This window comes from Erinaceus europaeus, chromosome 17, assembly GCF_950295315.1.
Source record: "Erinaceus europaeus chromosome 17, mEriEur2.1, whole genome shotgun sequence".
Lineage (NCBI taxonomy): Eukaryota > Metazoa > Chordata > Mammalia > Eulipotyphla > Erinaceidae > Erinaceus > Erinaceus europaeus.
The window spans coordinates 66,265,914-66,293,239 of NC_080178.1; the positions used below are offsets into that span (position 1 = coordinate 66,265,914).

A 27,326-nucleotide genomic window follows, 5' to 3' on the forward strand; every position below is an offset into this window, starting at 1 on the left:
TTTGAGTGAGAGAACATGGTAGTGGAGCATTCTTCAATGAGATGGCATTTGCATATAGTGCCAGGGCCCCAATCTGGGCTATAACTTCAACTGAACACCGCATTATATTTTTACATGGAAAAGACACTGAATGAGTTATAGTTGTACAATGCACAAAATAATTACTCAGCTATGATTATCAGAAAATGATGCAGCCAATTTAATTGCCCATGGGGAGAGGATATGTAACAATAACAGAACTGGTAAGATATTTTCTTAAAAATATCTCTGGTTTAGGTGGTGGTATCCATGAGAGCCTTACTTAAAAATGTGATTAGCCATCCTGCTGAGCCACATTCCTGGTCACTACAAATATTTTGAATAGATAATATTTCAAATAATTATTAAAGACATTACAATGATAAAGTTGAACATATAAGTAGGAGTCTAGAGAAACAGATGTTGAAAGAATAAAAGAAAGGAAGAAGCTAACCAATCAGGGGTAACTCCCTTTTTAAAATTTTTTGTATTATCTTTATTTATTTATTGTATAGAGACCATCAGAAATTGAGAGGGAAGGGAGGGATAGCTACGGTGAGAGACACAGAGACACCTGCAGCCCTGCTTCCCCACTTGTGAAGCTTTCCCCTTGCAGGTGGGGACCTGAGCCCTGAACCTGAGTCCTTGAGCATTGTAATGTGTGCGCTCAAACAGGTGCGCCACCATCTGGCCCCCAGGGTTAACTTTCATCTTGACTTGTGTAAGGACTGCTAGACAGATTTCCATGCAGGGGCAGGGCCAAGATGATGATTGAACACAGCTGCCATGAGCTCAAAAAACCAACAGCTTGTGACCTGGGATTCTCTGGATAGGATAGGATATTGGGCTCTCAGTAGGACGGTGAAAAAGGGGTGGTCAGGGTGACACCAAGGAGGAATCCTACAACCCACTCTTGGGCTGGCAAATGGAGGCCAGAGGAACAAAGAAAGGAAAATCTTTTGATTATTTCTAAACTCACTCAAACACCCCAGCCCCAGCCCCAGCCCCAGCCCCAGCACCCAGGGACTGGACAGCCATTCCTAGCAGGCTTACTGCTAAGTTATTTATTTTTTTTAACCAAGATTCCTGACTCACCAGGGATGTCATTCCAAGCCTTTTTCTTTTTCTTTTCTCTCCCTTTTCTCTCTCTCTCCCACTCTCCCCCCTCTCTCTCCCTCTCCCTCTCCCTCTCCCTCTCCCTCTCCCTCTCCCTCTCCCTCTCCCTCTCCCTCTCCCTCTCCTTCTCCCTCTCCCTCTCCCTCTCCTTCTCCCTCTCCCTCTCCCTCTCCCACTCTCTCTCTCTCTGCCTCTCTTTGTAACTTGGCTGGAGCTCTCTTTGAGTGACAGAATACCTGACCAATCAGAGCCTCATCCCTGCTTGGGAAAGACAACCTGGAGGATGTTTCTTTGTTTGTTTGGATACTTCTTATAATTGGCTGTCTTTATTCAGGCTGCCTGCAGCCAATCTAGAGTGGTCAAAGCTGCAGGCTGACTGTTAGGGTTTTTTACTCTATTTAATTTTATTATTACTATTATTATATATATGTGTCCCTTTTTTGTTTGCTGAAATATACAAGATTTTAGCAAAGTTAGCAACAAAAAAGCAAATGATCCCATCCAAAAATGGGCAGAGGATATGCACATAACATTCACTACAGAAGAGATCCAAAAGGCTAACAAACAAACAAACACATGAAGAATTGCTCCAGGTCACTGATTGTTAGATAATGCAATTAAAGACAACATTGAGATACCACCTCAGCCATGTGAGAATGGACAGCAGCAACAAGTGCTGGAGAGGCTGCCTGGACAGCGGAACCCTTTTGCACTGCTGGTGGGAATGTACATTGCTCCAATCTCCATGGAGAGCAGTCTGGAGAACTCTCATAAGGCTAGAAATGGACCTTCCATATGACCCAGTAATTCCTCTCCTAGGGATATACTACCCAAAGGATTCCATAGCACCCAAGCAAAAAGATACATGACACCTATGTTCATGGCAGCACAATTCATAATAGCTAAAACCTGGAACCAACCCAGGTGCCCAACAACAGGTGAGTGGCTGAGAAAGCTGTGGTATATATACACATTGGAATACCAAGCAGCCATTAAGAACAATGATCCCACCTTCTCTGACCCATCTTGGATGGAGCTAGAAGGAATTATGTTAAGTGAGCTAAGTCAGAAAGGTAAATACGAGTAAGGGATGATTCCACTCATACACAGAAGTTGAGAAAGAATAACAGAGAAGGAAACTAAAAGCAGGATTTGACTGAATTTGTAGGAGGGCACCAAAGTAAAAAGCCTGGGTTGAGGGTGAGGGTGGATGTTTGGCTTTATGGGTAGAGGGCAGGGGAGCATGGGAAAGTACACAGGATTTTGGTGGTGGAAATGGTGTTTATGTACACTCCTATTAATTTGTAGTCATATAAATAACTATTTAATTAATATGAGAAGGGAAAATGATTGAATGTCTCAAACTTCTTAAAGCATAGACTGAGTCTTTTTTAATACATAGGCTGAGTCTTTGATATGTTGACTCTCTTAAAACCTTAGACAAGGGAGTACAGAAGTGACACAGCTATATACAAATAATGTGAAAGAACATAAATTATGGTGATGGTGTGTATGATACAGCAAATCCTAACAAAGGAATTTGTCAAAGTTAACCAATTGCCAAATAATGTGATTATAGAAATATCTATCTATTGACTTCTTAAACCTTAAGACAGCAAGAACCTCCCACTTCCTCTATAGAGCATACATTTTCCCCAGTCCTGGTAACTTTGGGGTGGGTTCACTTTCTAACAACGTCCCAAAACCTAGATATAGGCCAGGTTCCAGGTATCCATAAATTAGGGCAAAATATATATCTGAAAGTAAAAGTACACAATAGTCTGCAGTGAGTCCGTATAAAGTTCCTAATGAAAAAGTATCCAATTAGACTTAGATGAGGACACCTACTTCCTATTACAGTTCTTTCACTCACTCCAAAGCTAACTATATCAAAGCAAGGACTGCAAAAGCTGAATAAGGGCAAGAGACTGGCTTACTTTAATGATGACTCTTTAGTCCCTACCAGGCACCCCATTACTTGGGGCCCTATCTGGGGAGTCCTGAGTTTGCCAAACAGACATGATGGGCCTAGACCTCAAATCCCTCTCTCCATTGTTACTGGTCATCTCTACATGGAACAACAAAATAGACCTCTTACATAGGACCTTGCCCTCAACTTGGATCAACAATGGTAGAAAATGTTCCATCCTCTGAAGATACACTATGCAACATACTCTATGCTCCATCTGAGAATGATGGGTCCATATTGGGGCAGCTTGGAGTGTTCTGACTCATGAGCACACAATGTGAGCTCAGATCTACAGGGAAGCAGAGGTCACATAGGCTCCTAAGCTGAATATGGGCCCCAGATCACATCAAATTGATGGGGTTTACAGTCAACATTATCTATACAACTTTCCCGTATCTGGGAGCTACTCTCTTCCCTGATCCACCTTTCTGGTCCTTTTTCCAGCCATGACATCATCTCCCCAGATAATAACATGCATCCACCTGCATTTCAGATAACATTCTCAGGAGGAAAAAAAAAAAAATCTAGTATAGCCACAGGCCCTTTGGAATATAACTAAAATATGCCTACTAGCTATCTATAAAACAGAAACACCCCTCCCAACTCTTCATCTGTACTATACCAGCCTTTAGGATTCATGATTAGTCAACAATTTGTTTGGATTTGTATGTTAACTCTCTTTTCAGCCACCAGATTTCAGATGCTACCATAATGATAACCAGACTTCCCTGGACAGACAAACTCACCAATGTGTCCTGGAGCTCTGCTTTCCCATATCCCTGTCCCACTAGGGAAAGAGAGAGGCAGGCTGGAATATGGATCAATCTGCCAACGTCCATGTTCAGTGAGGAAGCAATAACAGAAGCCAGACCTTCCACCTTCTGTGTCCCACAATGACCTTGGATCCATACTCCCAGAGGGTTAAGGAATAGGAAAGCTATAAGGGGAGGGGATGGGATACAGAGTACTGGTGGTGAGAATTGTGTATGGAGTTATCCATATGATTTTGTCTTTCTTATCCTATGGTTTTGTCTCTCTTATCCTATGGTTTTGTTAATATTTTGTTTTTATAAATAAAATAAAAAGAAAAAAGAAAACAAAAATTAAAAAAAGAATTTTATCCAGGAAAAAGACACACATAATACTGCACACATATTTTGAAATTATAAATTAATGGCATAAATAAAGAGAGTAGCTGCGGCTTTGGAAACTCAATATTATTGTGTCCATGACCATTTCTTTTTATTCAAAAACCCTACAATGATGTAGGAGGATTTATTTGCTTGTAGAAAAAATACACTTAGAATCAGAGTGTTATGGGAAATTGTTGGTATGTTTCTAATTCTGCTTCTAAAACCCCTTCTGTTTCATTGGTTTAATCCCCCCTGCTTAACACTGTATTCTATTTACATAACCACTGTTAAGTAAGCACTGCCCTGCCTGCATGGCATTGGTTTAATCGCCACTGGTTCATGATGTCTTTTTTGCTCCACCCCCTCTCATAGTACACCCTGATTTGCACCAGTCACTTTTCACTCCACCCTCTCTACATCACATCCTGTTTACACCCTACTTGGCAAGTATATGTATAAGGGCAGGATTGTGATTATAGTTTAGTTTAGTTTAGTTTAGATGGCTTAGATTGTGCTGCATTCCACATGAATAAAAAGATACTGCGTACAGCTCAGCCATGAGTCTCTGGTAGTCCGTCTCCTGCCGCGAAGCCTGTCAGGAAATCATATAGGAAGTGTTCTTAAATAGCTGTAGAAAAAAAATTTTTGGTACTCAAGAAATCCACTGCTCCTAGAGGCTATTTATTTATATTTATATTTTATTTATTCACTCCCTTCTGTTGCCCTTATTGTTTGTTGTAATTATTATTGTTGTTATTAATGTTATCAATGTTGGAAGGACACAGAGAAATGGACAGAGGAGGGTAAGACAGAGGGAAGAGAGAAAGACAGACACCTGCAGACTTACTTCACCTCCTGTGAAGCAATTACCCTGCAGATGGGTAGCCAGGGCTCAAACCGGTAACAATTAATTTTTTAAAATATCACCAAGAAGGATAGTTGAATAAAGTACTTATCTTTCTCTCTCTCTCTGTCTATATATATATATATATATATATATATATATATATATATATCTTGTGGAAAAACTTTATAAATAATGACTATAAGGTTCTTGTATAAATTTTAAAAAATATTTATTTATTTATTAGTGGAGAAAGAGATATATTGAGAGGGAAGAAGTAGAGAGAGGGAGAGGGAAGGATACAGAGATACACCTGCAGCTCTGCTTCACCATTTGTGAAGGATTCTTATTGCATATGGAGACAAGAAGGCTGAACCCCATTCCATGTGCACTGCAATGTGTACAATGTATACACTTAAAAATACTTATCCTGGGAGTCGGGCTGTAGCATAGCGGGTTAAGCGCAGGTGGCTCAAAGCACAAGGACCGGCGTAAGGATCCCGGTTCGAACCCCCGGCTCTCTACCTGCAGGGGAGTCGCTTCACAGGCGGTGAAGCAGGTCTGTGGGTGTCTATCTTTCTCTCCTCTCTGTCTTCCCCTCCTCTCTCCATTTCTCTCTGTCCTATCCAACAACGACAACAACAATAATAACTACAACAATAAAAACAACAAGGGCAACAAAAAGGGAATAAATAAATAAAATAAATATTTAAAAAAATACTTATCCTGCCTAACTCTGAAGAAAAATATTTTTGCATGTCAAATGTAAGAGTATGATTAATCATTTATAAAAGAAGGCAATAGTCACTTTGTCATTTTAATATTCTTTCAATAAATTACTCTTAACCAAATTCTTATTTATAATATTTAATAAAGAATATAAATTTCTAGGTGATACAAATGGGAATATTTACACTATGGAATTCTCCAAAAATTCAAGATATAAATAATAAGTCATTCATATGTGAACACATTCATTGATATAACATAGCAATAAACAAAATTCTCTAGAAATCTCTAGCTACCTTAGTAAATGAATAATAAACATAAAAAGGCTAACAATAGATATTTAGTTATTACCTTCTTCTATTGAGTAAGTCTTGAATGTTTAGTCAATGTAGAGAGTTTTTTACTAAGGTTTGAAAAGATTTCTGAACTATGCTAGAATATCCTGAAATGTACAACTTTTCAAAAATCTCACATAATTAATCGGTTTAAGTGAACTGGCAGATTCTCTCTTGCATCAAATTTCAGAGGGAATTCTGTCTCCCAGGAGCCTCTGATCACCTGGCTCACAGTCCTCCTAATCTCTTCCTTATGAATAGGAGCAGCAGCTCAGTGTTTGAGAAAAGGACCAGGAAATGAGAGGGAGTTCTAACACTGCAGAGCAGAAGAGCAAAGAAGGATTCTCTTAGAAGCTTTAGTCACTGCCCCCTTCCCATTCCCTGCCTCTCTCTCTTTCTCTCTCTCTCTCTTTCTGTGTGTGTGTTGCCTGTAGTTGAAAGACTACACATGAAGGAAGTTTATGATCTCACTTAAAAAAGATCACACTGCTGACTACTTCTACAACATCTGAGATTTGTTAATAACAGGTACATTGTGACAACATTTTGAATATAATGTTTAATCACTCTACAGAGTTAAGCTTTCCTGGAATTCTACAATCAGTTTTATGTATGCTTTATTCAAAACAGCTTTGTTATATGTGATTGATGATTAATCAATGTAGACAATTTTGAGCCAAACTGATAAATATTTCCTTGGTCATAAAGAAAAAATTCCTTCCAATACTCATGTCTGATTCTTCTGTTTCCTTGGTTAATTCTTCCATATTCACTCTCAAGGGCTTCCCTGGCCTAGAACAGTACTACCCCTGGATTTCACTCCCCTTCTCCTCCATCTATGCCATGGTGTTTCTGGGAAACTGCATGGTGCTTCATGTGATCCGGACTGAGCCAAGCCTACACCAGCCCATGTTCTATTTCCTGGCCTTTCTGGCCCTCACTGACCTGAGCATGGGGCTGTCCACAGTGCACACGGTGCTGGGAACCCTGTGGGGCATCAGTCAGGAGATCAGTCTGGATGGCTGCATTGCACAGGCTTATTTTGTGCATGGGCTCTCTTGCACAGAGTCCGGAGTGCTTCTCACCATGGCCTATGATCGCTTTACTGCAATCTGCAATCCTCTGAGATACACGTCCATCCTGACTAACCACAGAGTCATTGGTCTCCTGGTGGGCATTTTGATGAGAAGTGCTTTCTCCATCCTTCCTGTCATCATCCGTCTGAAGTGGTTCCAGTACTGCTGTCCACACATGCTCTCTCACTCTTTCTGCCTGCACCAGGACCTCCTCAGGCTGGCCTGCTCTGACATCCGTTTCAACAGTTTCTATGCCCTGGCTCTTGTGATTTTCACCTTGCTGCTGGATTCTCTTCTGATTCTGGTTTCTTATGTTTTCATCTTGTGCACAGTGCTGGCTGTTGCATCTCAGGAAGAGAGGCTCAAGTCTTTGCAGACCTGTGTGTCTCACATCTGTGCTGTTCTGGTCTTCTACATTCCCATCATTGGTCTCACCATGGTCCACCGTTTTGGGAAGCATCTGTCTCCTTTGGTGCATGTCCTGATGGGCAACATCTATATTCTCTTCCCACCTCTGATGAATCCAATAATCTATAGTGTCAAGACCCAGCAGATTCGAAGCAGGCTGAAGAAGTGGTTTTCCTTGAAAGTGTAGTGAGTTCCTTGGAATTTATCAGTAAGACAATTTATGGTCCATTTACTAGCTCCCTTGTGTGCATAATTTCAATTAAAATAACCCTTTCTATAACATTTTTCTTGTATGAGGAATGAATATTAAAGAATGAATTTTAAATGCATAGAGATGATAGATACTCTGAGAGTGTTTTTGGACAACTTGCTTTAGTACATTTATGTCTATTATAACATCTATTATATCCAGGGATCTTACCAATATAACACTGTCTTTGCATTGTATCACTATGTTCCTGAAACATGACTGCCATTTGAAAATTAATACTACATCTCCACTAATACTTACATTCTAGACCACTCAGCACTCTGGATGATGTCATGTCACTGTTCACATAAGATATTTTAACATGATGACATTGGTAGAGAAACTTTCACCAATAAGTTCACACTAGTCTCATGTCTGGAGATTACAGCATAAATATTTTAAATAGTCACTGTCCAGTCTTCTACTTTTCATGTTGCAGTTTCTGTGTTTAGCACATTTGATTAGAAATACATGGAGTTCTGTGCTGGCTTATTTTGCATTTTGGGAGTACCTGAGCAAGACTTTGCATTTGTTGACTTTAGAACAAATAATCAAATATTATATATATTGAATGACATTAATTGACTCATATTGGTATGAAGTCATTACCAAAATATATACTTCCTGAACTCTACATTACCCAAGGCTGAAACTAGTGCAAACTAAAATTAAACTCTCTTATCTGTGTACAAGCAAGCACTGAAAATCAACAGTCCCCCTTCCTCTTTCTCTAAGTTTGACTACCTAAGTAATTATTTATATGAAATCATTTAGTGATTTTTCCTTTTGTGTCTTATTCAATTCACTTTGAGGAATGTTTTTAAGGCTCATTAAAGCTAGAATGAATTTTGTGTTCAATTTACATTGTATTTTATGTTAAAATATAGTCCAACTTATACATATGTCACATTTTGTTTAGTCATCCATATGTCATTTTGCATTTTGGATTAGCAATGATGAAAATAACTCATCAGAAAATCTTAGCATACAGATACAAGACTCTTTTTTTCTTAATCAGAATTCTTCTCAGCCTTGACATATGGTGGTGCTGGGGAGTATGAATACATTTTATGACTTGTATGCTATCTCCTCTGCCTTCAGAGTCTACAGATATTTGTTGAGTCATGTTTCCCATTATTTTAGAATAAGTGGAAGAAGTATTCTATACATAATTCTAATAAAAATGGTTATTCAGGCATGAGGGTAGATACCGTAATGGTTGTGGAAAGAGACTATTACATCAGAGGCTTTAAAGTCCCAAGTCCAATCACACACAACCAGAAACCAAATTTGAACAGTGTTCTGGTAAAAAATGCTCTGGTTAAAAAAAAAAAGGTAATTCTATTTTAAATGTTATCAAACACTGCAAGTAAGTTTCATACCATTTTATAATGCATGCTGTCCACACACTACTTTACAGTCCAAGTAACAGTGAACAAATGCTCCCAGCTTTCCACATCCTTGTCAGCACTTGTGATTTCCTATATTTTGTTTTCCATATTTGTTTATAGTGTCTCAAGGAGGAGCTGGGTGTTGGTGCACCTGGCTGAGTGCACACGCTGTAGGGCCCATAGACCCACATTCTAGCCCCCCAGGCTCTACCTGCAGGGGGATAGCTTTGTGAGTGGTGAAGCAGGGATGCAGGTATCTCCCTGTCTCTCCCTCTCTATGTCCCCCTTTCCTCTTGATTTTTGGCTGTCTCTATCCAATAAAGAAACAAAGACAATCAAAACTTTATAGTGTCCCAAGTATAGAATCCCAAATAATTCAAGAGACGATGAAAAATAATATATTTCAAATAGAATCATAGATTCAGATAAGGGAGAGGTGTTTTATTCCTTCATAAAGGTCACATCAGTGAAGTAAAGTAAATTTTCTTCAAATAATTAAAAAGTAAGTTAGTAGTAGCAGCAAACGTTGAGGTATCTATAGTGAATGTTACTATAGATACTAGATCCAGATTATTAAACCTGCCCATAAAAATTCCACTGCATCCTCAATGTTCTAATTCTGGCTTGTTATAGAAGTGTCTCTATATAGAAAAAAAAATCTGATTTTCACGATGGTTTTTTAGATTTCTTTTTTTTTTTTCCTTTTCAGTATATGGAGGTGAGGCTTCATGCATGTTTGATTGCCTAATGCACTGGCCATTTTTTTCCTTTCTAATAGAAGAGACAAGAGATTGAGAGAGAGAGGACATGGTACTGAAAGATTCTTCAGTGACATGGCATTTGCATATAGTGCCAGTGCTCGAATCTGGGCTATAACTTCAATTGAGCATTGCATTTTATTTTACATGGGAAAGACTGAGTGAGTTACAGTTGTACAATACATAAAATAATTATTCAGATATGATTAACAGAAAATGATGCAGCAAATTTAATCCCATGGGTAGAGAAGATGTGACAATAACAGAAATGGTAAGATTTTTTCTTGACAATGTCATTGGTTTTGGTGGTGATATCCATGATTACCATGAGAGACTCACTCGCTATCCTGCTGAGCCACTTTCCTACAAATATTTCTAATAGAGAATATTTCAGGGGGCTGGGCAATAGCGCTGCGGGTTAAGCACATGGTGCAAAGTGCAAGGACCTGAGTAAGGGTCCTGGTTAGACCCTCCAGCTCCCCACCTGCAGGGAAGTCACTTCAAAAGCAGTGAAGCAGGACTTCAGGTGTCTATGTTTCTCTCCTCCTCTCTGTCTTTCCCTCCTCTCAGCTTGTGACCTAGAATTTTCTGGATAGGGTAGAATAGTGGACAGTCAGTATTATAAGGAGGGTGAATAAGGGGTCCTAAGTGTGACACCAAGGAGGGGTCCTATAGCTCACTGTAGGCTTAGAAAACCCTACAGGTCAGGAGGGAAAAGAAAGGAAGTCTTTCTGAAGCTCACCCCTCCCCCACACCCCAGAATCAGCCTCTCCTAGCATGCTGTCCTAGCTAGACAGCCTCTCCTAGCAGGCTTCCAATTGAGTTATTTTCTTTACAAAGATCCCTAGCTCACCAGGAGTGTCATTCCAATCCTTTTACTTTTTGCTTTCCTTCTCTTTTTTTTTCTAAGTGGCTGGAGCTCTATTTGAGTGACAAAATATCTGACCAATCAGAGTCTCACCCCTGCCTGGATAAGACAACCTGGAGGTTTATTTATTTATTTTTTTGGATACTTCTTACAATAGGTTGTCTTTGCTGAGGCTGCCTGAGTCAATCCTGAGGTGTCCAAGCTGCATACTAAGACTTAGTTTTTTTTTTTTACTCTATTCTACTTTATAATTACTATTATATATAAGTGTTTCCCTTTTGCCCCCTCTTTCCCCAGGTTGACCAAAATCGACTGTTATTGGTTTTTCCATTGCTAGGTGACTGGGTGTCCTATACATTGTGAGAGGAACATGTTTCTCTCTACCTCTTCAAATGGATTTAGGTCATCTTAACTTGTCTATTAACCACTAGAAAGAATTCCACACAGGACAAAGACACAGATAATATTTGAATACTTTTGACATTATAAATTAATGGCATAATTATAGGGCAGAGCTAAGGCTTTGGAAATTCAATATTATTCTGTCCATCACCATTTAATTTTATTCAAAACTGTACAAAAATGTAGGACCATTTACTTATTCGTAGAAAAGATACATTTAGAATCAGAGTGTTATGGGATATCAAGTAGGAAGTATTCTTAAATAGTCATGGAGAAATATTTTTGGTACTAGAAAATTTCCTCCAAAATTCAATTTTTTAAAATATCACCAGGAAGAATATTTGAATAAAGTACTTATCACGAAGCTTATATATCACTTGTAGGATATATATAATGAATATAAGGTTCTGGTATAAATTTAAAAATATTTTATTTATTACCAGAGAAAGAGCAACATTGAGAAAGAAGGGAGAGGGATCAAGGGGGAATGAGACAGAGAGACACTGGCAGCACTGCTTCAGCATTTGTGAGGGATTACTTCTGCATATGGGGACCAGGTGTCTGAATCCCAGTCTTTGTGCACTGTAATATGCACGCTTAACCAGCATATCCCTGCCTGACTCTGAAGAAAAATATTTTCGCCTCTCAAATGTAAGAGTATGTTTAATCATATATAAAAACAGGCATAGGCACTTTGTCATTTCAATAATATTTTAGCAAGTAACTCTTAACTGATGTCTTATTTATGTATGTTATAAAGAATAGAAATGTCTATGTGATTCAAAAGTGAATATTTATACTAAAAATCACCCAAAATTAAAGATATAAACATTAAATAAATCATGTGAATATATTCATTGATATAAAACAGAAATAAACATAAATTCTAGAGAAATCCATAGTTACCTGAAGTAAATGAAGAATAAACATGAAAAAGCTAATAATGGATATTTAATTATTTCCATCTTCTATTGATCAAGTCTTGTGTGATCAGTCAATACAGAGAGTTTTCTACTGAGATTAGACAATGTTCTGGACTTCTGCTTAATATCCTGTAATGTACGCCATTTTCAAAAATCTCACATAATTAATCACTTCAAGTGAACTGGCAGAATCTCTCTTGCATCACCTTTCAGAGGGAATTCTGTCTCCCAGGAGCCTCCGATCACCCGGCCCACAGTCCCACTCATCTCCTCCTTATGAATAGGTGCAGCTCAGTGTTTGAGAAAAGACCAAAATGAGAGGGAATTCTAACACTCAGGAGCAGAAGATCAGAGAAAGAGCAATCCTCTAAGTCACTGTCCCATTCTCTCTCTCTCACTCTCTCTCTCTCCCCTCCGTCTGTGTGTGTGTGTGTGTGTGTGTGTGTGTGTGTGTGTGTGTGTGTGTGTGTGTGTGTGTTGCATGTAGTTTATAGACTACAGATGAAGGAAGTTTTTGATCTCAAAACAGATCACAACTTTGACTACCTCTATAACCTCTCAGCTTTGGTAATAACAGGTATCCTACTACATAATTTTCAGCTATAATCTATAATTTTCTACACTTTAAGCTATCCTGGAATTCTACAATCAGTTTTATGTATGCTTTATTCAAAACAGCTTTGTTATATGTGGTTATTGAAAAATGACTGCAGACACAGTTGTACAAAACTACGACAAATATTTCCCTGGTCTTGAAGAAAAAATATTTTTAAATAATCATGTCTGATTCTTCTGTTTCCTTGGTTAATTCTTCCATATTCATTCTCAAGGGCTTCCCTGGCCTAGAACAGTACTACCCCTGGATTTCACTCCCCTTCTCCTCCATCTATGCCATGGTGTTTCTGGGAAACTGCATGGTGCTTCATGTGATCCGGATTGAACCAAGCCTACACCAGCCCATGTTCTATTTCCTGGCCTTTCTGGCCCTCACTGACCTGAGCATGGGGCTGTCCACAGTGCACACGGTTCTGGGAACCCTGTGGAGCATCAGTCAGGAGATCAGTCTGGATGGCTGCATTGCACAGGCTTATTTTGTGCATGGGCTCTCTTGCACAGAGTCCGGAGTCCTTCTCATCATGGCCTATGATCGCTTTACTGCAATCTGCAATCCTCTGAGGTACACGTCCATCCTGACTAACCACAGAGTCATTGGTCTCCTGGTGGGCATTTTGATGAGAAGTGCTCTCTCCATCTTTCCAGCCATCATCCGTCTGAAGTGGTTCCAGTACTGCAATCCACACATGCTCTCTCACTCTTTCTGCCTGCACCAGGACCTCCTCAGGCTGGCCTGCTCTGACATCCGTTTCAACAGTTTCTATGCCTTGGCTCTTGTGATTTTCACCTTGCTGCTGGATTCTCTTCTGATTCTGGTTTCTTATGTTTTCATCTTGTACACAGTGCTGGCTGTTGCATCTCAGGAAGAGAGGCTCAAGTCTTTGCAGACCTGTGTGTCTCACATCTGTGCTGTTCTGGTCTTCTACATTCCCATCATTGGTCTCACCATGGTCCACCGTTTTGGGAAGCATCTGTCTCCTTTGGTGCATGTCTTGATGGGCAACATCTATATTCTCTTCCCACCTCTGATGAATCCAATAATCTATAGTGTCAAGACCCAGCAGATTCGAACCAGGTTGAAGAAGTGGTTTTCCTTGAAAGTGTAGTGAGTTCCTTGGAATTTATCAGTAAGACAGTTTATGATCATTTACTATATCCATTGTGTGCATAATTACAGCTGAAATAACCCTTTCTGTAACATTTTTCTTGTATGAGGAGTGAATATTAAAGAAGGAATTTTAAATGCATAGAGATGATAGTGCTAAGGTTTGTTCATGTGGGTCCCAGAGTGTTTGTGGACAACTTACTGTAGTACATTTATGTCTATTATAACATCTATTATATTCAGGGCTCTTGCAAATATGACCGTGTCTTTGCATTTCATCACTATGTACCTGCTATATGAAAATTAATAGTACAACTCCACTAATATTTACATTCTATGTAAATAGCATAAGTGACTGTTGCTTTCTTTGCTAAGAATATTCAAATCATGTTGATCATTTAGGCCATTTGCCTGGAGAGCCATGTATTAATTTATGTCTTCCTGTGAAAGTAAGTAACTGTCGTTAGAGTGAGGGGATAATGACATATAAAGAACATCTGTTCTACGACTAGATAAAATGGGGCTACTGACCACTCAGCACTATTAATGATGCCCAGTCACTGCTCACACAAGATCTCTTAACATGACAACATTGGTAGAGAGACTTTCACCAATAAGCTCACCCTATTCTCAAGTCTGGAGATTAGAGCATACATATTTTAAACAGTCAGTGTCCAGTCTTCCACTTTTCCTTTCATAAATGGAAAAAGTGTTTAGCACATTTGACTTGAAATACATGGAGTTCTGGACTTATTGGTGAAAGTCTCTCTACCAATGTTGTCATGTTAAGAGATCTTGTGTGAGCAGTGACTGGGCATCATTAATAGTGCTGTCTTATCTGTACAAGCAAGCACTGAGAATCAACAGTCCCCTTCCTCTGTCTCTAAGTTTGACTACCTAAGTAATTATTAGAGTGGAATCATTTAATGATTTTCCTTTTCTGTCTTACTCAGTTCACTATGAGCAATGTCTTTAAGGCTCATTAAACCTAGAATAAAGTTTGTGTTCAAGTTACAGTTATTTTATTTTAAATAATAGTCCAACTTATACATATTCATTTATTCATTCATGTGTCATTTTGCATTTTGGATTACAGATGATGAAAATAATACATCAGAAAAGAGTAGCGTACAGACACAAGTTTTTTAATTCTTAATTAGAATCAATCTCAGCTCTGATTTATGGTGGTTCTGTGGAGTATGAATATCTTTTTTGACTTGTATGCTATCCCCTCTGCTCTCAGGGTCTACAGATGTTTGTTGAGTCATGTTTTCCATTATTCTAGATTAAATGGATGAAGTATGCTACACATAAGTGCTAGTCAAAATGGTAAATCTGGCATGGGAGGAGATAGCATAATTATTATGAAAAGAGACTCTTACATCAGAGGCTCCACAGTCCCAGGTCGAATCTCACGCACCACCAGAAACCCAATATGAACAGTGCTCTGGTAAAAAAAAAAATGTAATTCTATATTAAATTTTATCAAACACTGCAAGTAAGTTTCATACCATTTTACAATGCCTGATGTCCACACACTACATACTAAGTGATAATGTACAAATGCTCCCAAGTTTCCACATACTTGTCAGCACTTGTGATTTCCTATATTTTGTTTTCTTTATTTGTTTTTAATGTCCCAGGGGGGGCTGGGTGTTGCTGCACTTGGTTGAGCGCACTTGTTATAATGCACATGGACCCAGGTTCAAGCCCCTGCTTCAACACCTGCAGGGGGAAAGCTTTGTGAGTGGTGAAGCAGGACTGCAGGTATCTCTCAGTCTCTCCCTCTCTATCTCCCCCTTCTCCCTTGATTTCTGGCTATCTTTAGCCAATAAATAAATAAAGACAATCAAAATTAATAGTGACCCAAGTATAGAATTCTAAATTCAGGAGACAATAGAAAATAATTTAGTTCAAATAGAATCATAAAGTCAGATAAGGTAGAGGTGCTTTCTTCCTTTAGAAAGGTCATATGAGTGAAATAAAGTAAATTTTGTTGAAATAATTAAAAAGTATGGGTAGTACTAGCAGCAAATGTTGTGTTATAAAACCTGCCCATAAAAATTCCACTGCACCCTTAAAAATCCTAGTTCTGGCTCACTAGGTAAGTGTGCTCTATACAGAAAAACAATATCTGACTTTATAATAGTTTTGTAGTTTTCTTTTTTTTTATTATCCTTGTTAATATGTGGAGCTGAGGCTTCATGCATGACTGATTGCCAGACGCACTGCTGTTTTTTTCTGTTAATAGAAAAGGCAGAGTTTGATTGAGAGAACATGGTAGTGGAGCATTCTTCAGTGAGATGGCATTTCCATATAGTGCCAGGGCCCCAATCTGGGCTATAACTTCAACTAAACACTGCATTATATTTTTACATGGAAAAGACACTGAATGAGTTATAGTTGTACAATGCACAAAATAATTACTCAGATATGATTATCAGAAAATGATGCAGCCAATTTAATTGCCCATGGGGAGAGGATATGTAACAATAACAGAACTGGTAAGATATTTTCTTAAAAATATCTCTGGTTTAGGTGGTGGTATCCATGAGAGCCTCACTCAAAAATGTGATTAGCCATCCTGCTGAGCCACATTCCTGGTCACTACAAATATTTTGAATAGATAATATTTCAAATAATTATTAAAGACTTTACAATGATAAAATTGAATATATATGTAGGAGTCTAGAGAAACAGATGTTGAAAGAATAAAAGAAAGGAAGAAGCTAACCAATCAGGGGTAACTTCCTTTTTAAAATTTTTTTGTATTATCTTTATTTATTTATTGTATAGAGACCGTCAGAAATTGAGAGGGAAGGTAGGGATAGCTAGGGTGAGAGACACAGAGACACCTGCAGCCCTGCTTCCCCACTTGTGAAGCTTTCCCCTTGCAGGTGGGGACCAGGGCCCTGAACCTGAGTCCTTGAGCATTGTAATGTGTGCGCTCAACCAGGTGTGCCACCATCTGGCCCCCAGGGTTAACTTTCATCTTGACTTGTGTAAGGACTGCTAGACAGATTTCCATGCAGGGGCAGGGCCAAGATGATGATTGAACACAGCTGCCATGATCTCAAAAAACCAACAGCTTGTGACCTAGGATTCTCTGGATAGGGTAGGATATTGGGCTCTCAGTAGGACAGTGAAAAAGGGGTGGTCAGGGTGACACCAAGGAGGAATCCTACAACCCACTCTTGGGCTGGCAAATGGAGGCCAGAGGAACAAAGAAAGGAAAATCTTTAGATTATTTCTGAACTCACCGCACACACCCCAGCCCCAGCCCCAGCCCCCAGGGACTGGACAGCCATTCCTAGCAGGCTTACTGCTGAGTTATTTATTTTTTTTAACCAAGATTCCTGACTCACCAGGGATGTCATTCCAAGCCTTTTTCTTTTTCTTTTCTCTCCCTTTCTCTCTCTCTCTCTCTCTCTCTCTCTCTCTCTCTCTCTCTCTCTCTCCCTCTCCCTCTCCCTCTCCCTCTCCCTCTCCCTCTCCCTCTCCCTCTTCCTCTCCCTCTCCCACTCTCTCTCTCTCTGCCTCTCTTTGTAACTTGGCTGGAGCTCTCTTTGAGTGACAGAATACCTGATCAATCAGAGCCTCATCCCTGCTTGGGAAAGACAACCTGGAGGATGTTTCTTTGTTTGTTTGGATACTTCTTATAATTGGCTGTCTTTATTCAGGCTGCCTGCAGCCAATCTAGAGTGGTCAAAGCTGCAGGCTGACTGTTAGGGTTTTTTACTCTATTTAATTTTATTATTGCTATTATTATATATATGTGTCCCTTTTTTGTTTGCTGAAATATACAAGATTTTAGCAAAGTTAGCAACAAAAAAGCAAATGATCCCATCCAAAAATGGGCAGAGGATATGAACATAACATTCACTACAGAAGAGATCCAAAAGGCTAACAAACAAACAAACACATGAAGAATTGCTCCAGGTCACTGATTGTTAGATAATGCAAATAAAGACAACATTGAGATACCACCTCAGCCATGTGAGAATGGACAGCAGCAACAAGTGCTGGAGAGGCTGCCTGGACAGCGGAACCCTTTTGCACTGCTGGTGGGAATGTACATTGCTCCAACCTCCATGGAGAGCAGTCTGGAGAACTCTCATAAGGCTAGAAATGGACCTTCCATATGACCCAGTAATTCCTCTCCTAGGGATATACTACCCAAAGGATTCCATAGCACCCAAGCAAAAAGATACATGACACCTATGTTCATGGCAGCACAATTCATAATAGCTAAAACCTGGAACCAACCCAGGTGCCCAACAACAGGTGAGTGGCTGAGAAAGCTGTGGTATATATACACATTGGAATACCAAGCAGCCATTAAGAACAATGATCCCACCTTCTCTGACCCATCTTGGATGGAGCTAGAAGGAATTATGTTAAGTGAGCTAAGTCAGAAAGGTAAATACGAGTAAGGGATGATTCCATTCATACACAGAAGTTGAGAAAGAATAACAGAGAAGGAAACTAAAAGCAGGATTTGACTGAATTTGTAGGAGGGCACCAAAGTAAAAAGCCTGGGTTGAGGGTGAGGGTGGATGTTTGGCTTTATGGGTAGAGGGCAGGGGAGCATGGGAAAGTACACAGGATTTTGGTGGTGGAAATGGTGTTTATGTACACTCCTATTAATTTGTAGTCATATAAATAACCATTTAATTAATATGAGAAGGGAAAATGATTGAATGTCTCAAACTTCTTAAAGCATAGACTGAGTCTTTTTTAATACATAGGCTGAGTCTTTGATATGTTGACTCTCTTAAAACCTTAGACAAGGGAGTACAGAAGTGACACAGCTATATACAAATAATGTGAAAGAACATAAATTATGGTGATGGTGTGTATGATACAGCAAATCCTAACAAAGGAATTTGTCAAAGTTAACCAATTGCCAAATAATGTGATTATAGAAATATTTATCTATTGACTTCTTAAACCTTAAGACAGCAAGAACCTCCCACTTCCTCTATAGAGCATACATTTTCCCCAGTCCTGGTAACTTTGGGGTGGGTTCACTTTCTAACAACGTCCCAAAACCTAGATATAGGCCAGGTTCCAGGTATCCATAAATTAGGGCAAAATATATATCTGAAAGTAAAAGTACACAATAGTCTGCAGTGAGTCCGTATAAAGTTCCTAATGAAAAAGTATCCAATTAGACTTAGGTGAGGACACCTACTTCCTATTACAGTTCTTTCACTCACTCCAAAGCTAACTTTATCAAAGCAAGGACTGCAAAAGCTGAATAAGGGCAAGAGACTGGCTTACTTTAATGACTCCTTAGTCACTACCAGGCACCCCATTACTTGGGGCCCTATTTGGGGAGTCCTGAGTTTGCCAAACAGACATGATGGGCCTAGACCTCAAATCCCTCTCTCCATTGTTACTGGTCATCTCTACATGGAACAACAAAATAGACCTCTTACATAGGACCTTGCCCTCAACTTGGATCAACAATGGTAGAGAATGTTCCATCCTCTGAAGGGAAGCTGGGCAACAGACTCTATGCTCCACCTGAGAATGATGGGTCCATAATGGGGCAGCTTGGAGTGTTCCGACTCATGAGCACACAATGTGAGCGCAGATCCACAGGGAAGCAGAGGTCACATAGGCTCCTAAGCTCAATATGTGCCCCAGATCACATCAAATCGATGCGGTTTACAGTCAACATTATCTATACAACTTTCCCGTATCTGGGAGCTACTCTCTTCCCTGATCCACCTTTCTGGTCCTTTTCCCAGCCATGACATCATCTCCCCAGACAATAACGTGCATCCACCTGCATTTCAGATATCAGACTCAGGAGGAAAAAAAAACAAAACAAAAACTAGTATAGCCACAGGCCCTTTGGAATACAACTAAAATATGCCTACTAGCTATCTACAAAACAGAAACACCCCCCCCAACTCTTCATGCTCTGGTTAAAAAAAAAATGGTAATTCTATTTTAAATGTTATCAAACACTGCAAGTAATTTTCATACTATTTTATATTGCATGCTGTCCCCACACTACTTTACAGTCCAAGTAACAATGGAAAAATGCTCCCAACTTTCCACATCCTTGTCAGCACTTGTGATTTCCTATATTTTGTTTTCCTTATTTGTTTATAGTGTCTCAAGGAGGAGCTGGTTGTTGGTGCACCTGGCTGAGTGCACACGCTATAGGGCCCATAGACCCACGTTCTAGCCCCCCCAGGCTCTACCTGCAGGGGGATAGCTTTGTGAGTGGTGAAGCAGGGATGCAGGTATCTCTCTGTCTCTCGCTCTCTATGTCCCCCTTCCCCCTTGATTTCTGGCTGTCTCTATCCAATAAAGAAACAAAGACACTCAAAACTTTATAGTGTCCCAAGTTTAGAATCCTAAATAATTCAAGAGATGATGAAAAATAATTTATGTCAAATAGAATAATAGATTCAGATAAGGAAGAGGTATTTTCTTCCTTCATAAAGGTCACATTTGTGAAGTAAAGTAAATTTTCTTCAAATAAATAAAAAGTAAGTTAGTAGTAGCAGCAAACGTTGGGGTATCTATAGTGAATGTTACTATAGATACTAGATCTACATTATTAAACCTGCCCATAGAAATTGCACTGCATCCTTAATTTTCTAATTCTGGCTAGTTATAGAATTGTCTCTATATAGAAAAAAAATCTGATTTTCAGAATGGTTTTTTATATTTCTTTTTTTTCCCTTGTCAATATATGGAGGTGAGGCTTCATGCATCTTTGATTGCCTAATGCACTGGCAATTTTTTTCCTTGCTAATAGAAAAGACAAGAGGTTGAGAGAGAGAACATGGTACTGGAGCATTCTTCAGTGACATGGCATTTGCATATAGTGCCAGGGCTCCAATCTGAGCTATAACTTCAACTCAGCACTGCATTTTATTTTACATGGAAAAGACTGAGTGAGCTACAGTTGTACAATACACAAAATGATTATTCAGATATGATTAAGAGAAAATGATGCAGCAAATTTAATCCTATGGGTAGAGAAGATGTGACAATAACAAAAATGGTAAGGTCTTTTCTTGACAATGTATCTGGTTGTGGTGGTGATATCAATGATTACCATGAGAGACTCACATGTTTTCATAAACATATAAATATTAAAACGTACATATAATGCACACAACACACAGAACAGTATATAATGTACTTTTTTATACAATACCCAACACAGTATGAATATAAGATAGCATGGCCTTATTTGATTATTTTTCAGAAAATAATAACAGTAACGCTAAAATTAAATAAACTCTGTGGCATATAGTTATGATTTGACCGTATGTTATTATTCTTTATGAGAATTGCTTCATAGTTTTTGCCCAGGAGCTGATACTATTTGTAACATTTGCTTAAGGGAATGCGTCTTTCTGGAATAGAGTGCTACATCTGCATGGATTCACTGCTTCTACGCATTCGAGTTGTACGCTTCCTGTGTATGCTCAGAGGAATATCAGAGAGTTCAGTTTTTAAGTATGAATTCACACGGGGGCCTTGAGAACTAGAGAGCGCCATCTCAAGAGACTGCAAAGGAAGTCCAGGGATTTAACTATACTCACATATAAGGGATTAACTCTGAGTATCACCTCTGAGTATACATTCTGAAAAGGGTTTCATGTTTTACTTTAAAACTGGAGCTATGAAGTGACGGACACTAGTTAAATATTGTAGCAGAATCGCCTTGGCTTGGTGATATTTTCTCCATCATTTTCCTCAATAGTTGCAGATATCTTTAAATGTTCAGCCAAATAAGGTATGTGTCCTTGCATGGGTAAACAAACAAACAAAAAAAAAATGGTGATCAGGGCCAACCGTAGTACACCTAGTTGAACGCCCATGTTACAGTGTCAAACGGTCCAGGTTCAAGTCCCTGGTCCCCACCTTCAAGGTGAAAGCTTCATGAGTGGTGAAGCAGGGCTACAGGTGTCTGTCTGTCTGTCTCTCTCCCTCTCTACCACCCATTTCCCTCTCAAATTCTGGCTGCATCTATCCAGCAAGTAAATAAAGATAATATATTTTTAAAAAAGATAGCAAGCTACACTAAGAAGATATGGTACTTAAATATTATGATAGAAAATATTTGCATTTTCTTATATTGTTTCCTTTTATTCCTAACACAGCCTTTCACTACTGCATGTGTGTGTGTGTGTGTGTGTGTATTCAACAAAGTGCATGTATTTGTCATTTCATTTGAATTTGTATTTTTTACAGTTAATATGGAATGATATTGATCAATAAAAGGTTTAGGGGCTGTGTAAATTAAACTAAACAAAAGGAAATCATATGAACATCTAGCTTAAAAGAAATAAATTGTTTCATAGAGAGTGAGAGATGTATTGAATAATAATAATAAAAATAAAGCTTATGGAAAAGGTTGGAATATCAAAGAATTATGAGAAACAGACAAGTTTAAAATAAACGTTAAGTTTTTAAAAAATGTTTTCTGGGGAGTTGGGCAGTAGCGCAGCAGATTAAGCACAGGCGGCGCAAAGTTCAAGGACCAGCATAAGGATCCTGTTTCGAGCCCCTGGCTCCCCACCTGCAGGGGGTTCACTTCACAGGTGGTGAAGCAGGTCTGCAGGTGTCTATCTTTCTCTCCCCCTCTCTATCTTCCCCTCCTCTCTGCATTTCTCTCTGTCCTCTTCAACAACAATGGCATCATCAACAATAACAATAATAACTACATCAATAAAACAAGGCCAACATAACAGAATAAATAAATAAATAAATAAATATCTTTTCTGAAATGTCTAGACATAAATCCTAATAAGTAGTGTGAAGTTTGTGAGCAAGACAGAGGAGATGACAACAATAAATGGAAAGCACACATTTGTATACTGCTTCTGAAAGACACGTTATCTCTTGCATATGATTTCTTGAGCTTCTTTTTAAAAAATAGTATATTATATTGATTTATCTACTATTGGTTAGAGACACAGAGAAATTTTGAGGACAGGGAGAGAGAGACAGAGAGACACCTGCAGCCCTGCTTCACCACTCGTGAAGCTTTCCCCCCATAGGTGAAAACCAAGGTCTTGAACCTGGATCCTTGTGCACTGTAATGTGTGGGTTTAACCAGGTGTGCAGCCCACTGCCCCCTAGTGCATACTATTTCTAAATAATACTTTCAAACATTTTATGCAAGCAATAGTTCCATGTTGCTTATCAGGATGGAAAAGTAAATGTGGTCTCTACAGTTGTCTGAAGCAAATTAGACACAGAAGATGTAATCATCGATTAGCATACACAGAGTTCATATTACTATTATAAGACTCAATATCCAGAGGCCTATTATTTAAATTCATTATAAAGTTTTTTCAGGTGGACATGACCTGAAAAACAATTTGTCATTTTAAAGTAAAATAAATTTGGACTCTGACTGTGTCCTTCCAGGTACTAATAGAAAACAGAAGAGAAACACATAGATATTTTACTACTTAGAGGCGACCTCTCCTAAACTCTAAACCGACATGCCCAATTACAATGGTACAGTCTTCATGCCCTCAGTGTTGATACTGCTTGGCATCCCTGGCTTGGAGTCTGTGCAGTTCTGGATTGGGATTCCTTTCTGTGCCATGTACATTGTTGCTCTGTTTGGAAATGCCTTGATCTTGATCATCATCAAATCTGAGCGCAGCCTCCATGAGCCCATGTATCTCTTCCTGGCAATGCTTGCAGCAACAGACATTGCTCTCAGTACCTGCATCTTACCCAAAATGCTAGGAATCTTCTGGTTTCATATGCCACAGATACACTTTGACGTCTGTCTCTTTCAGATGTGGCTCATTCACACCTTTCAGTGTATTGAGTCAGGAATTCTGCTGGCCATGGCTCTGGATCGCTATGTGGCAATCTGTGACCCTCTGAGACACTCAACAATCTTTACCCACCAGCTTCTCACTCAGATTGGAGTTGCAGTGACACTCCGAGCAGTCATCCTTGTAGCTCCATGTCTCATCCTCATCAAGTGCCGACTGAAACACTACTGGAGCACAGTGGTCTCCCATTCCTACTGTGAACACATGGCCATTGTGAAGTTGGCCATAGAGGATGTTAAAACAAACAAAATATATGGTTTATTTGTAGCTTTCTCTGTACTTGGATTTGATAGCATCTTCATCACACTCTCCTACATCCAGATATTTGTAACGGTGTTCAACCTACCTCAGAGGGAAGCTAAAGGCAAAGCATTCAACACCTGTATTCCACACATCTGTGTTTTCCTGGAGTTTTATCTCCTGGCATTTTTCTCCTTTTTTACACACAGGTTCGGGTTCCATATTCCACCCTATATCCATATTCTTCTTTCCAACCTTTACTTGCTTGTTCCACCATTGCTCAATCCTATTGTGTATGGAGTGAAAACCAAACAGATTCGAGATCGTGTGTCCAAGATGTTCTACCCAAAGGAAGCTTCTTGATCTCTCTCTCCCTTATTTTCTTCTAAAACATTCTTTGAGAAAAGTGTTCTTTTTTATTTTCTAATCTAAAGGTTACAGTAGGATAGTTTAACGTACAGCTGTTTGCAAATGGGTATAATTCTCATCTCACTAAGAAAAGTGTCTGTGGATATCAGAACATTTTGAGCTCAAATATATAATGTGTATGCAAGAGAGTAAGACACACGGTTGTTATTTATTTACTTATTGGGGAATAGTAGTTTATAGTTGACAGTAAAATACAATAGTTTGTACATATGCAACATTTCCCAATTTTCCACATAATAAATCAGCCCTCACTAGGTCCTCCTCTGCCGTCATGTTCCAGGACCTGACCCCCTAGAGTATTTTACTTTGTGCAGAGCAAGTCCTGCTTGGTGGTTTCCCTTCTGCATGTTACCTTTAAAATAAATCGTGTTCTCAGAATGTGGAATTACTTGGAGTACACAGGGCTAGATATATCTGACAAACATGACATAAAAGTCAGAAATTGTTTAAAAGAAATCTACTGTTAATCATCTCTCAGTAGTATTTTGCTTCACATGCAGATAATTAACATTTTAATATTTAACTTATGTTTAAATTACTTACTGACACTTTCATCATCATATAAATTGTCTAATGATATAATATGAACCTATATACAAAAACACATAGTATTTATATTGTATCATTGATAATTTCACTTTTCCATTCTAAAATTTCTTATTGATTATTTAAAGCTTTTAAGCATGAAGTGGAATTTGCAATTTTTATATCAAAATGTATTTGTAGACTTTTAAATCAAAACTTCACAGAAACTATAATATAACACACACACACACACACACACACACACATATATATATATATATATATATATATATATATATATATATATGAATTCTTAACATAATATCTAACCTTAGGAAACTAGCTTTGAGGTGAAGTAAGTGGACTAATTATGGAATGATCAGAAGTTAATATATTTGCTTTTTTTATTTTACTAAAATGTGGGTTAGTAAAATTGTTTTAAAATTTTAAAACAGTATAAGTTAAAAGGAATATAATAAGAAATAGAAATCAATACCACACATTCATGTATACATATACACATTATTTATGATTATGCTATTGTTGGGTTATTATTTTTTGTTTTCCCAAGAAATACTACCCAATATATCCTATCACTTACAGGCAACATACATCAGTGTTTTTAGGTTTTTTTATTATCAAATGTGATTTTTGGTAAATATGATTTCAGTTTAAGAACCATGATTCCTATGGACAACATGCATAGAAAAATTGATATTAAAGGTGCATTTTAAAAAAATACTTACCAGGGTTATCATTGGGGCTGGGTGCCTGAATGAAGAATCTACCCCTCCTGGAAACCATTTTCCACTCCCCCCTATATGTTCCTTTATTTCATAAGACAGAGAGAAAGTGGGAGTCAGGCAGTAGCGCAGCAGGATAAGCGCACGTGGTGCAAAGCGCAAGGACCAGTGTAAGAATCCAGGTTCAAGCCCCGGGCTCCCCACCTTCACAAGCGGTGAAGCAAGTTTGCAGGTGTCTGTCTTTCTCTCCCCCTCTCTGTCTTCCTTTCCTCTCTCCATTTCTCTCTGTCCTATCCAACAATGATGACATCAATAACAACAACAATAATAACTACAACAATAAAACAACAAGGGCAACAAAACAGAATGAGTAAATAAATAAATAATTAAAAACAAACAGACAAAAAATACAGAGAGAAACTGAGAGGGGAGGAAGAGATAGAGAGGGAGACAGAAAGACATATGCACTGCTTTCTTCGCGACTTGTGATGCTTCCCCCCTGCAGGTGGGGCACAGGGGCTGGAACCCTGACCCTTGCCCTTGGTAATGTATACTTTTAACTAGGTGTGCCATCTCCTGCTCCCCCCACCCCCATGCATGTTCTTTAATATAAGCCTGCCATGGGCATCTTCTCTGTTGCTGACAAAGTGTAATGTCAAATTCTATTGGGACAAAATTAACAGGATCGTGATTACATTACGGTGTATCTAGGAGAGTTGAATTTTTATATAGATCTGTGGCCATCGGGATCAACAAAACTGTTAGACGTTTTCACTATTTTAATATTACTTTGTCCTATAAATCCAAAGAATACTATGACCTATACAATGAAAGAAGTAGGATTTTGGTTTTTTTCCATGTGGTATTTAATTTTGCTTTTGAAACATCATCCAATAGATGACATTACTCTGTGGTCCAGGAGGTTGGTGCAATGGATAAAGCACTGGATTCTCAAGCATGGGGTCCTCAGTTCAATCCCTGGCAGCACACGTACAAGTGACAACTTGTTCTATCTCTCTCTTCCTATCCTTCACATAAATAAATAAATAAATAAATATTTAAAAAATAAAAAAGAAGACATTACTTAGTTACTTCTGGCACATAATTTAGTAGACACCTCTGCCCTGGTTTCTGTATTTGTAAAATATCTTCATTCTCCAAAACTAGGTTTGGGCTTTTTTGACATTTTTTTTTATCTAATGTCTTAGCCTAATTTGTTGTTGTAACCTGCACTTGTTACAGTTCAATGACATAATATAAAATGTATCTATAGTTTGCATATGCCGCCAAATATCTATTAATTTAATTTACCACTTAATGTCAATTAATAAATATTTAATACTTTGAGCTGGCTTTGATTTTTCTTTCTAAATATTTTTATTAATGACTTAATGGTATTTCTTGTTTTTTTAATTTTTAAATTGTTATTCATGCTTTAATATTGATTTACAAAATTATGAGATAACAGGGTACATTTCCACATAATTCCTACCACTAAAGTTCTGTATTACCATTCCTTCCATTGGGAACTTTATTTGTTCTCCAAAGATTATAAATGTGAGTTGACTATTATTTACAAAACTATCTATATTTATTATTTTTGCCCTTTTTTT

The 27,326-nt window shown here is 38.5% G+C and overlaps 4 protein-coding genes across 4 annotated transcripts in view; 3 read left to right on the forward strand and 1 right to left on the reverse strand.

The window, feature by feature from the left end:
* Window positions 1–6,873: 6,873 nt before the first annotated feature.
* On the forward strand, window positions 6,874–7,815 carry LOC103122862 (olfactory receptor 51V1-like). Its single transcript, XM_060177503.1, has one exon. It carries the CDS (start codon window positions 6,874–6,876, stop codon window positions 7,813–7,815), a length of 942 nt encoding a protein of 313 aa, XP_060033486.1.
* Window positions 7,816–12,999: 5,184 nt separating this feature from the next.
* Window positions 13,000–13,941, forward strand: LOC132534079 (olfactory receptor 51V1-like). Its single transcript, XM_060177504.1, has one exon. It carries the CDS (start codon window positions 13,000–13,002, stop codon window positions 13,939–13,941), a length of 942 nt encoding a protein of 313 aa, XP_060033487.1.
* Window positions 13,942–20,345: 6,404 nt separating this feature from the next.
* LOC103122867 (olfactory receptor 52A1-like) overlaps window positions 20,346–27,326 on the reverse strand; it is a 7,989-nt gene continuing 1,008 nt past the window's right edge. Inside the window, exon 2 of the mRNA XM_007533485.2 lies at window positions 20,346–20,394. Coding sequence (XP_007533547.2) covers window positions 20,346–20,394 — 49 coding nt within the window. The remainder of the gene's footprint in view (window positions 20,395–27,326) is intronic.
* On the forward strand, window positions 23,429–24,379 carry LOC103122798 (olfactory receptor 52A5-like). The gene has a single exon (XM_007533418.1). The coding sequence runs from the start codon at window positions 23,429–23,431 to the stop codon at window positions 24,377–24,379; it is 951 nt and encodes a 316-aa protein (XP_007533480.1).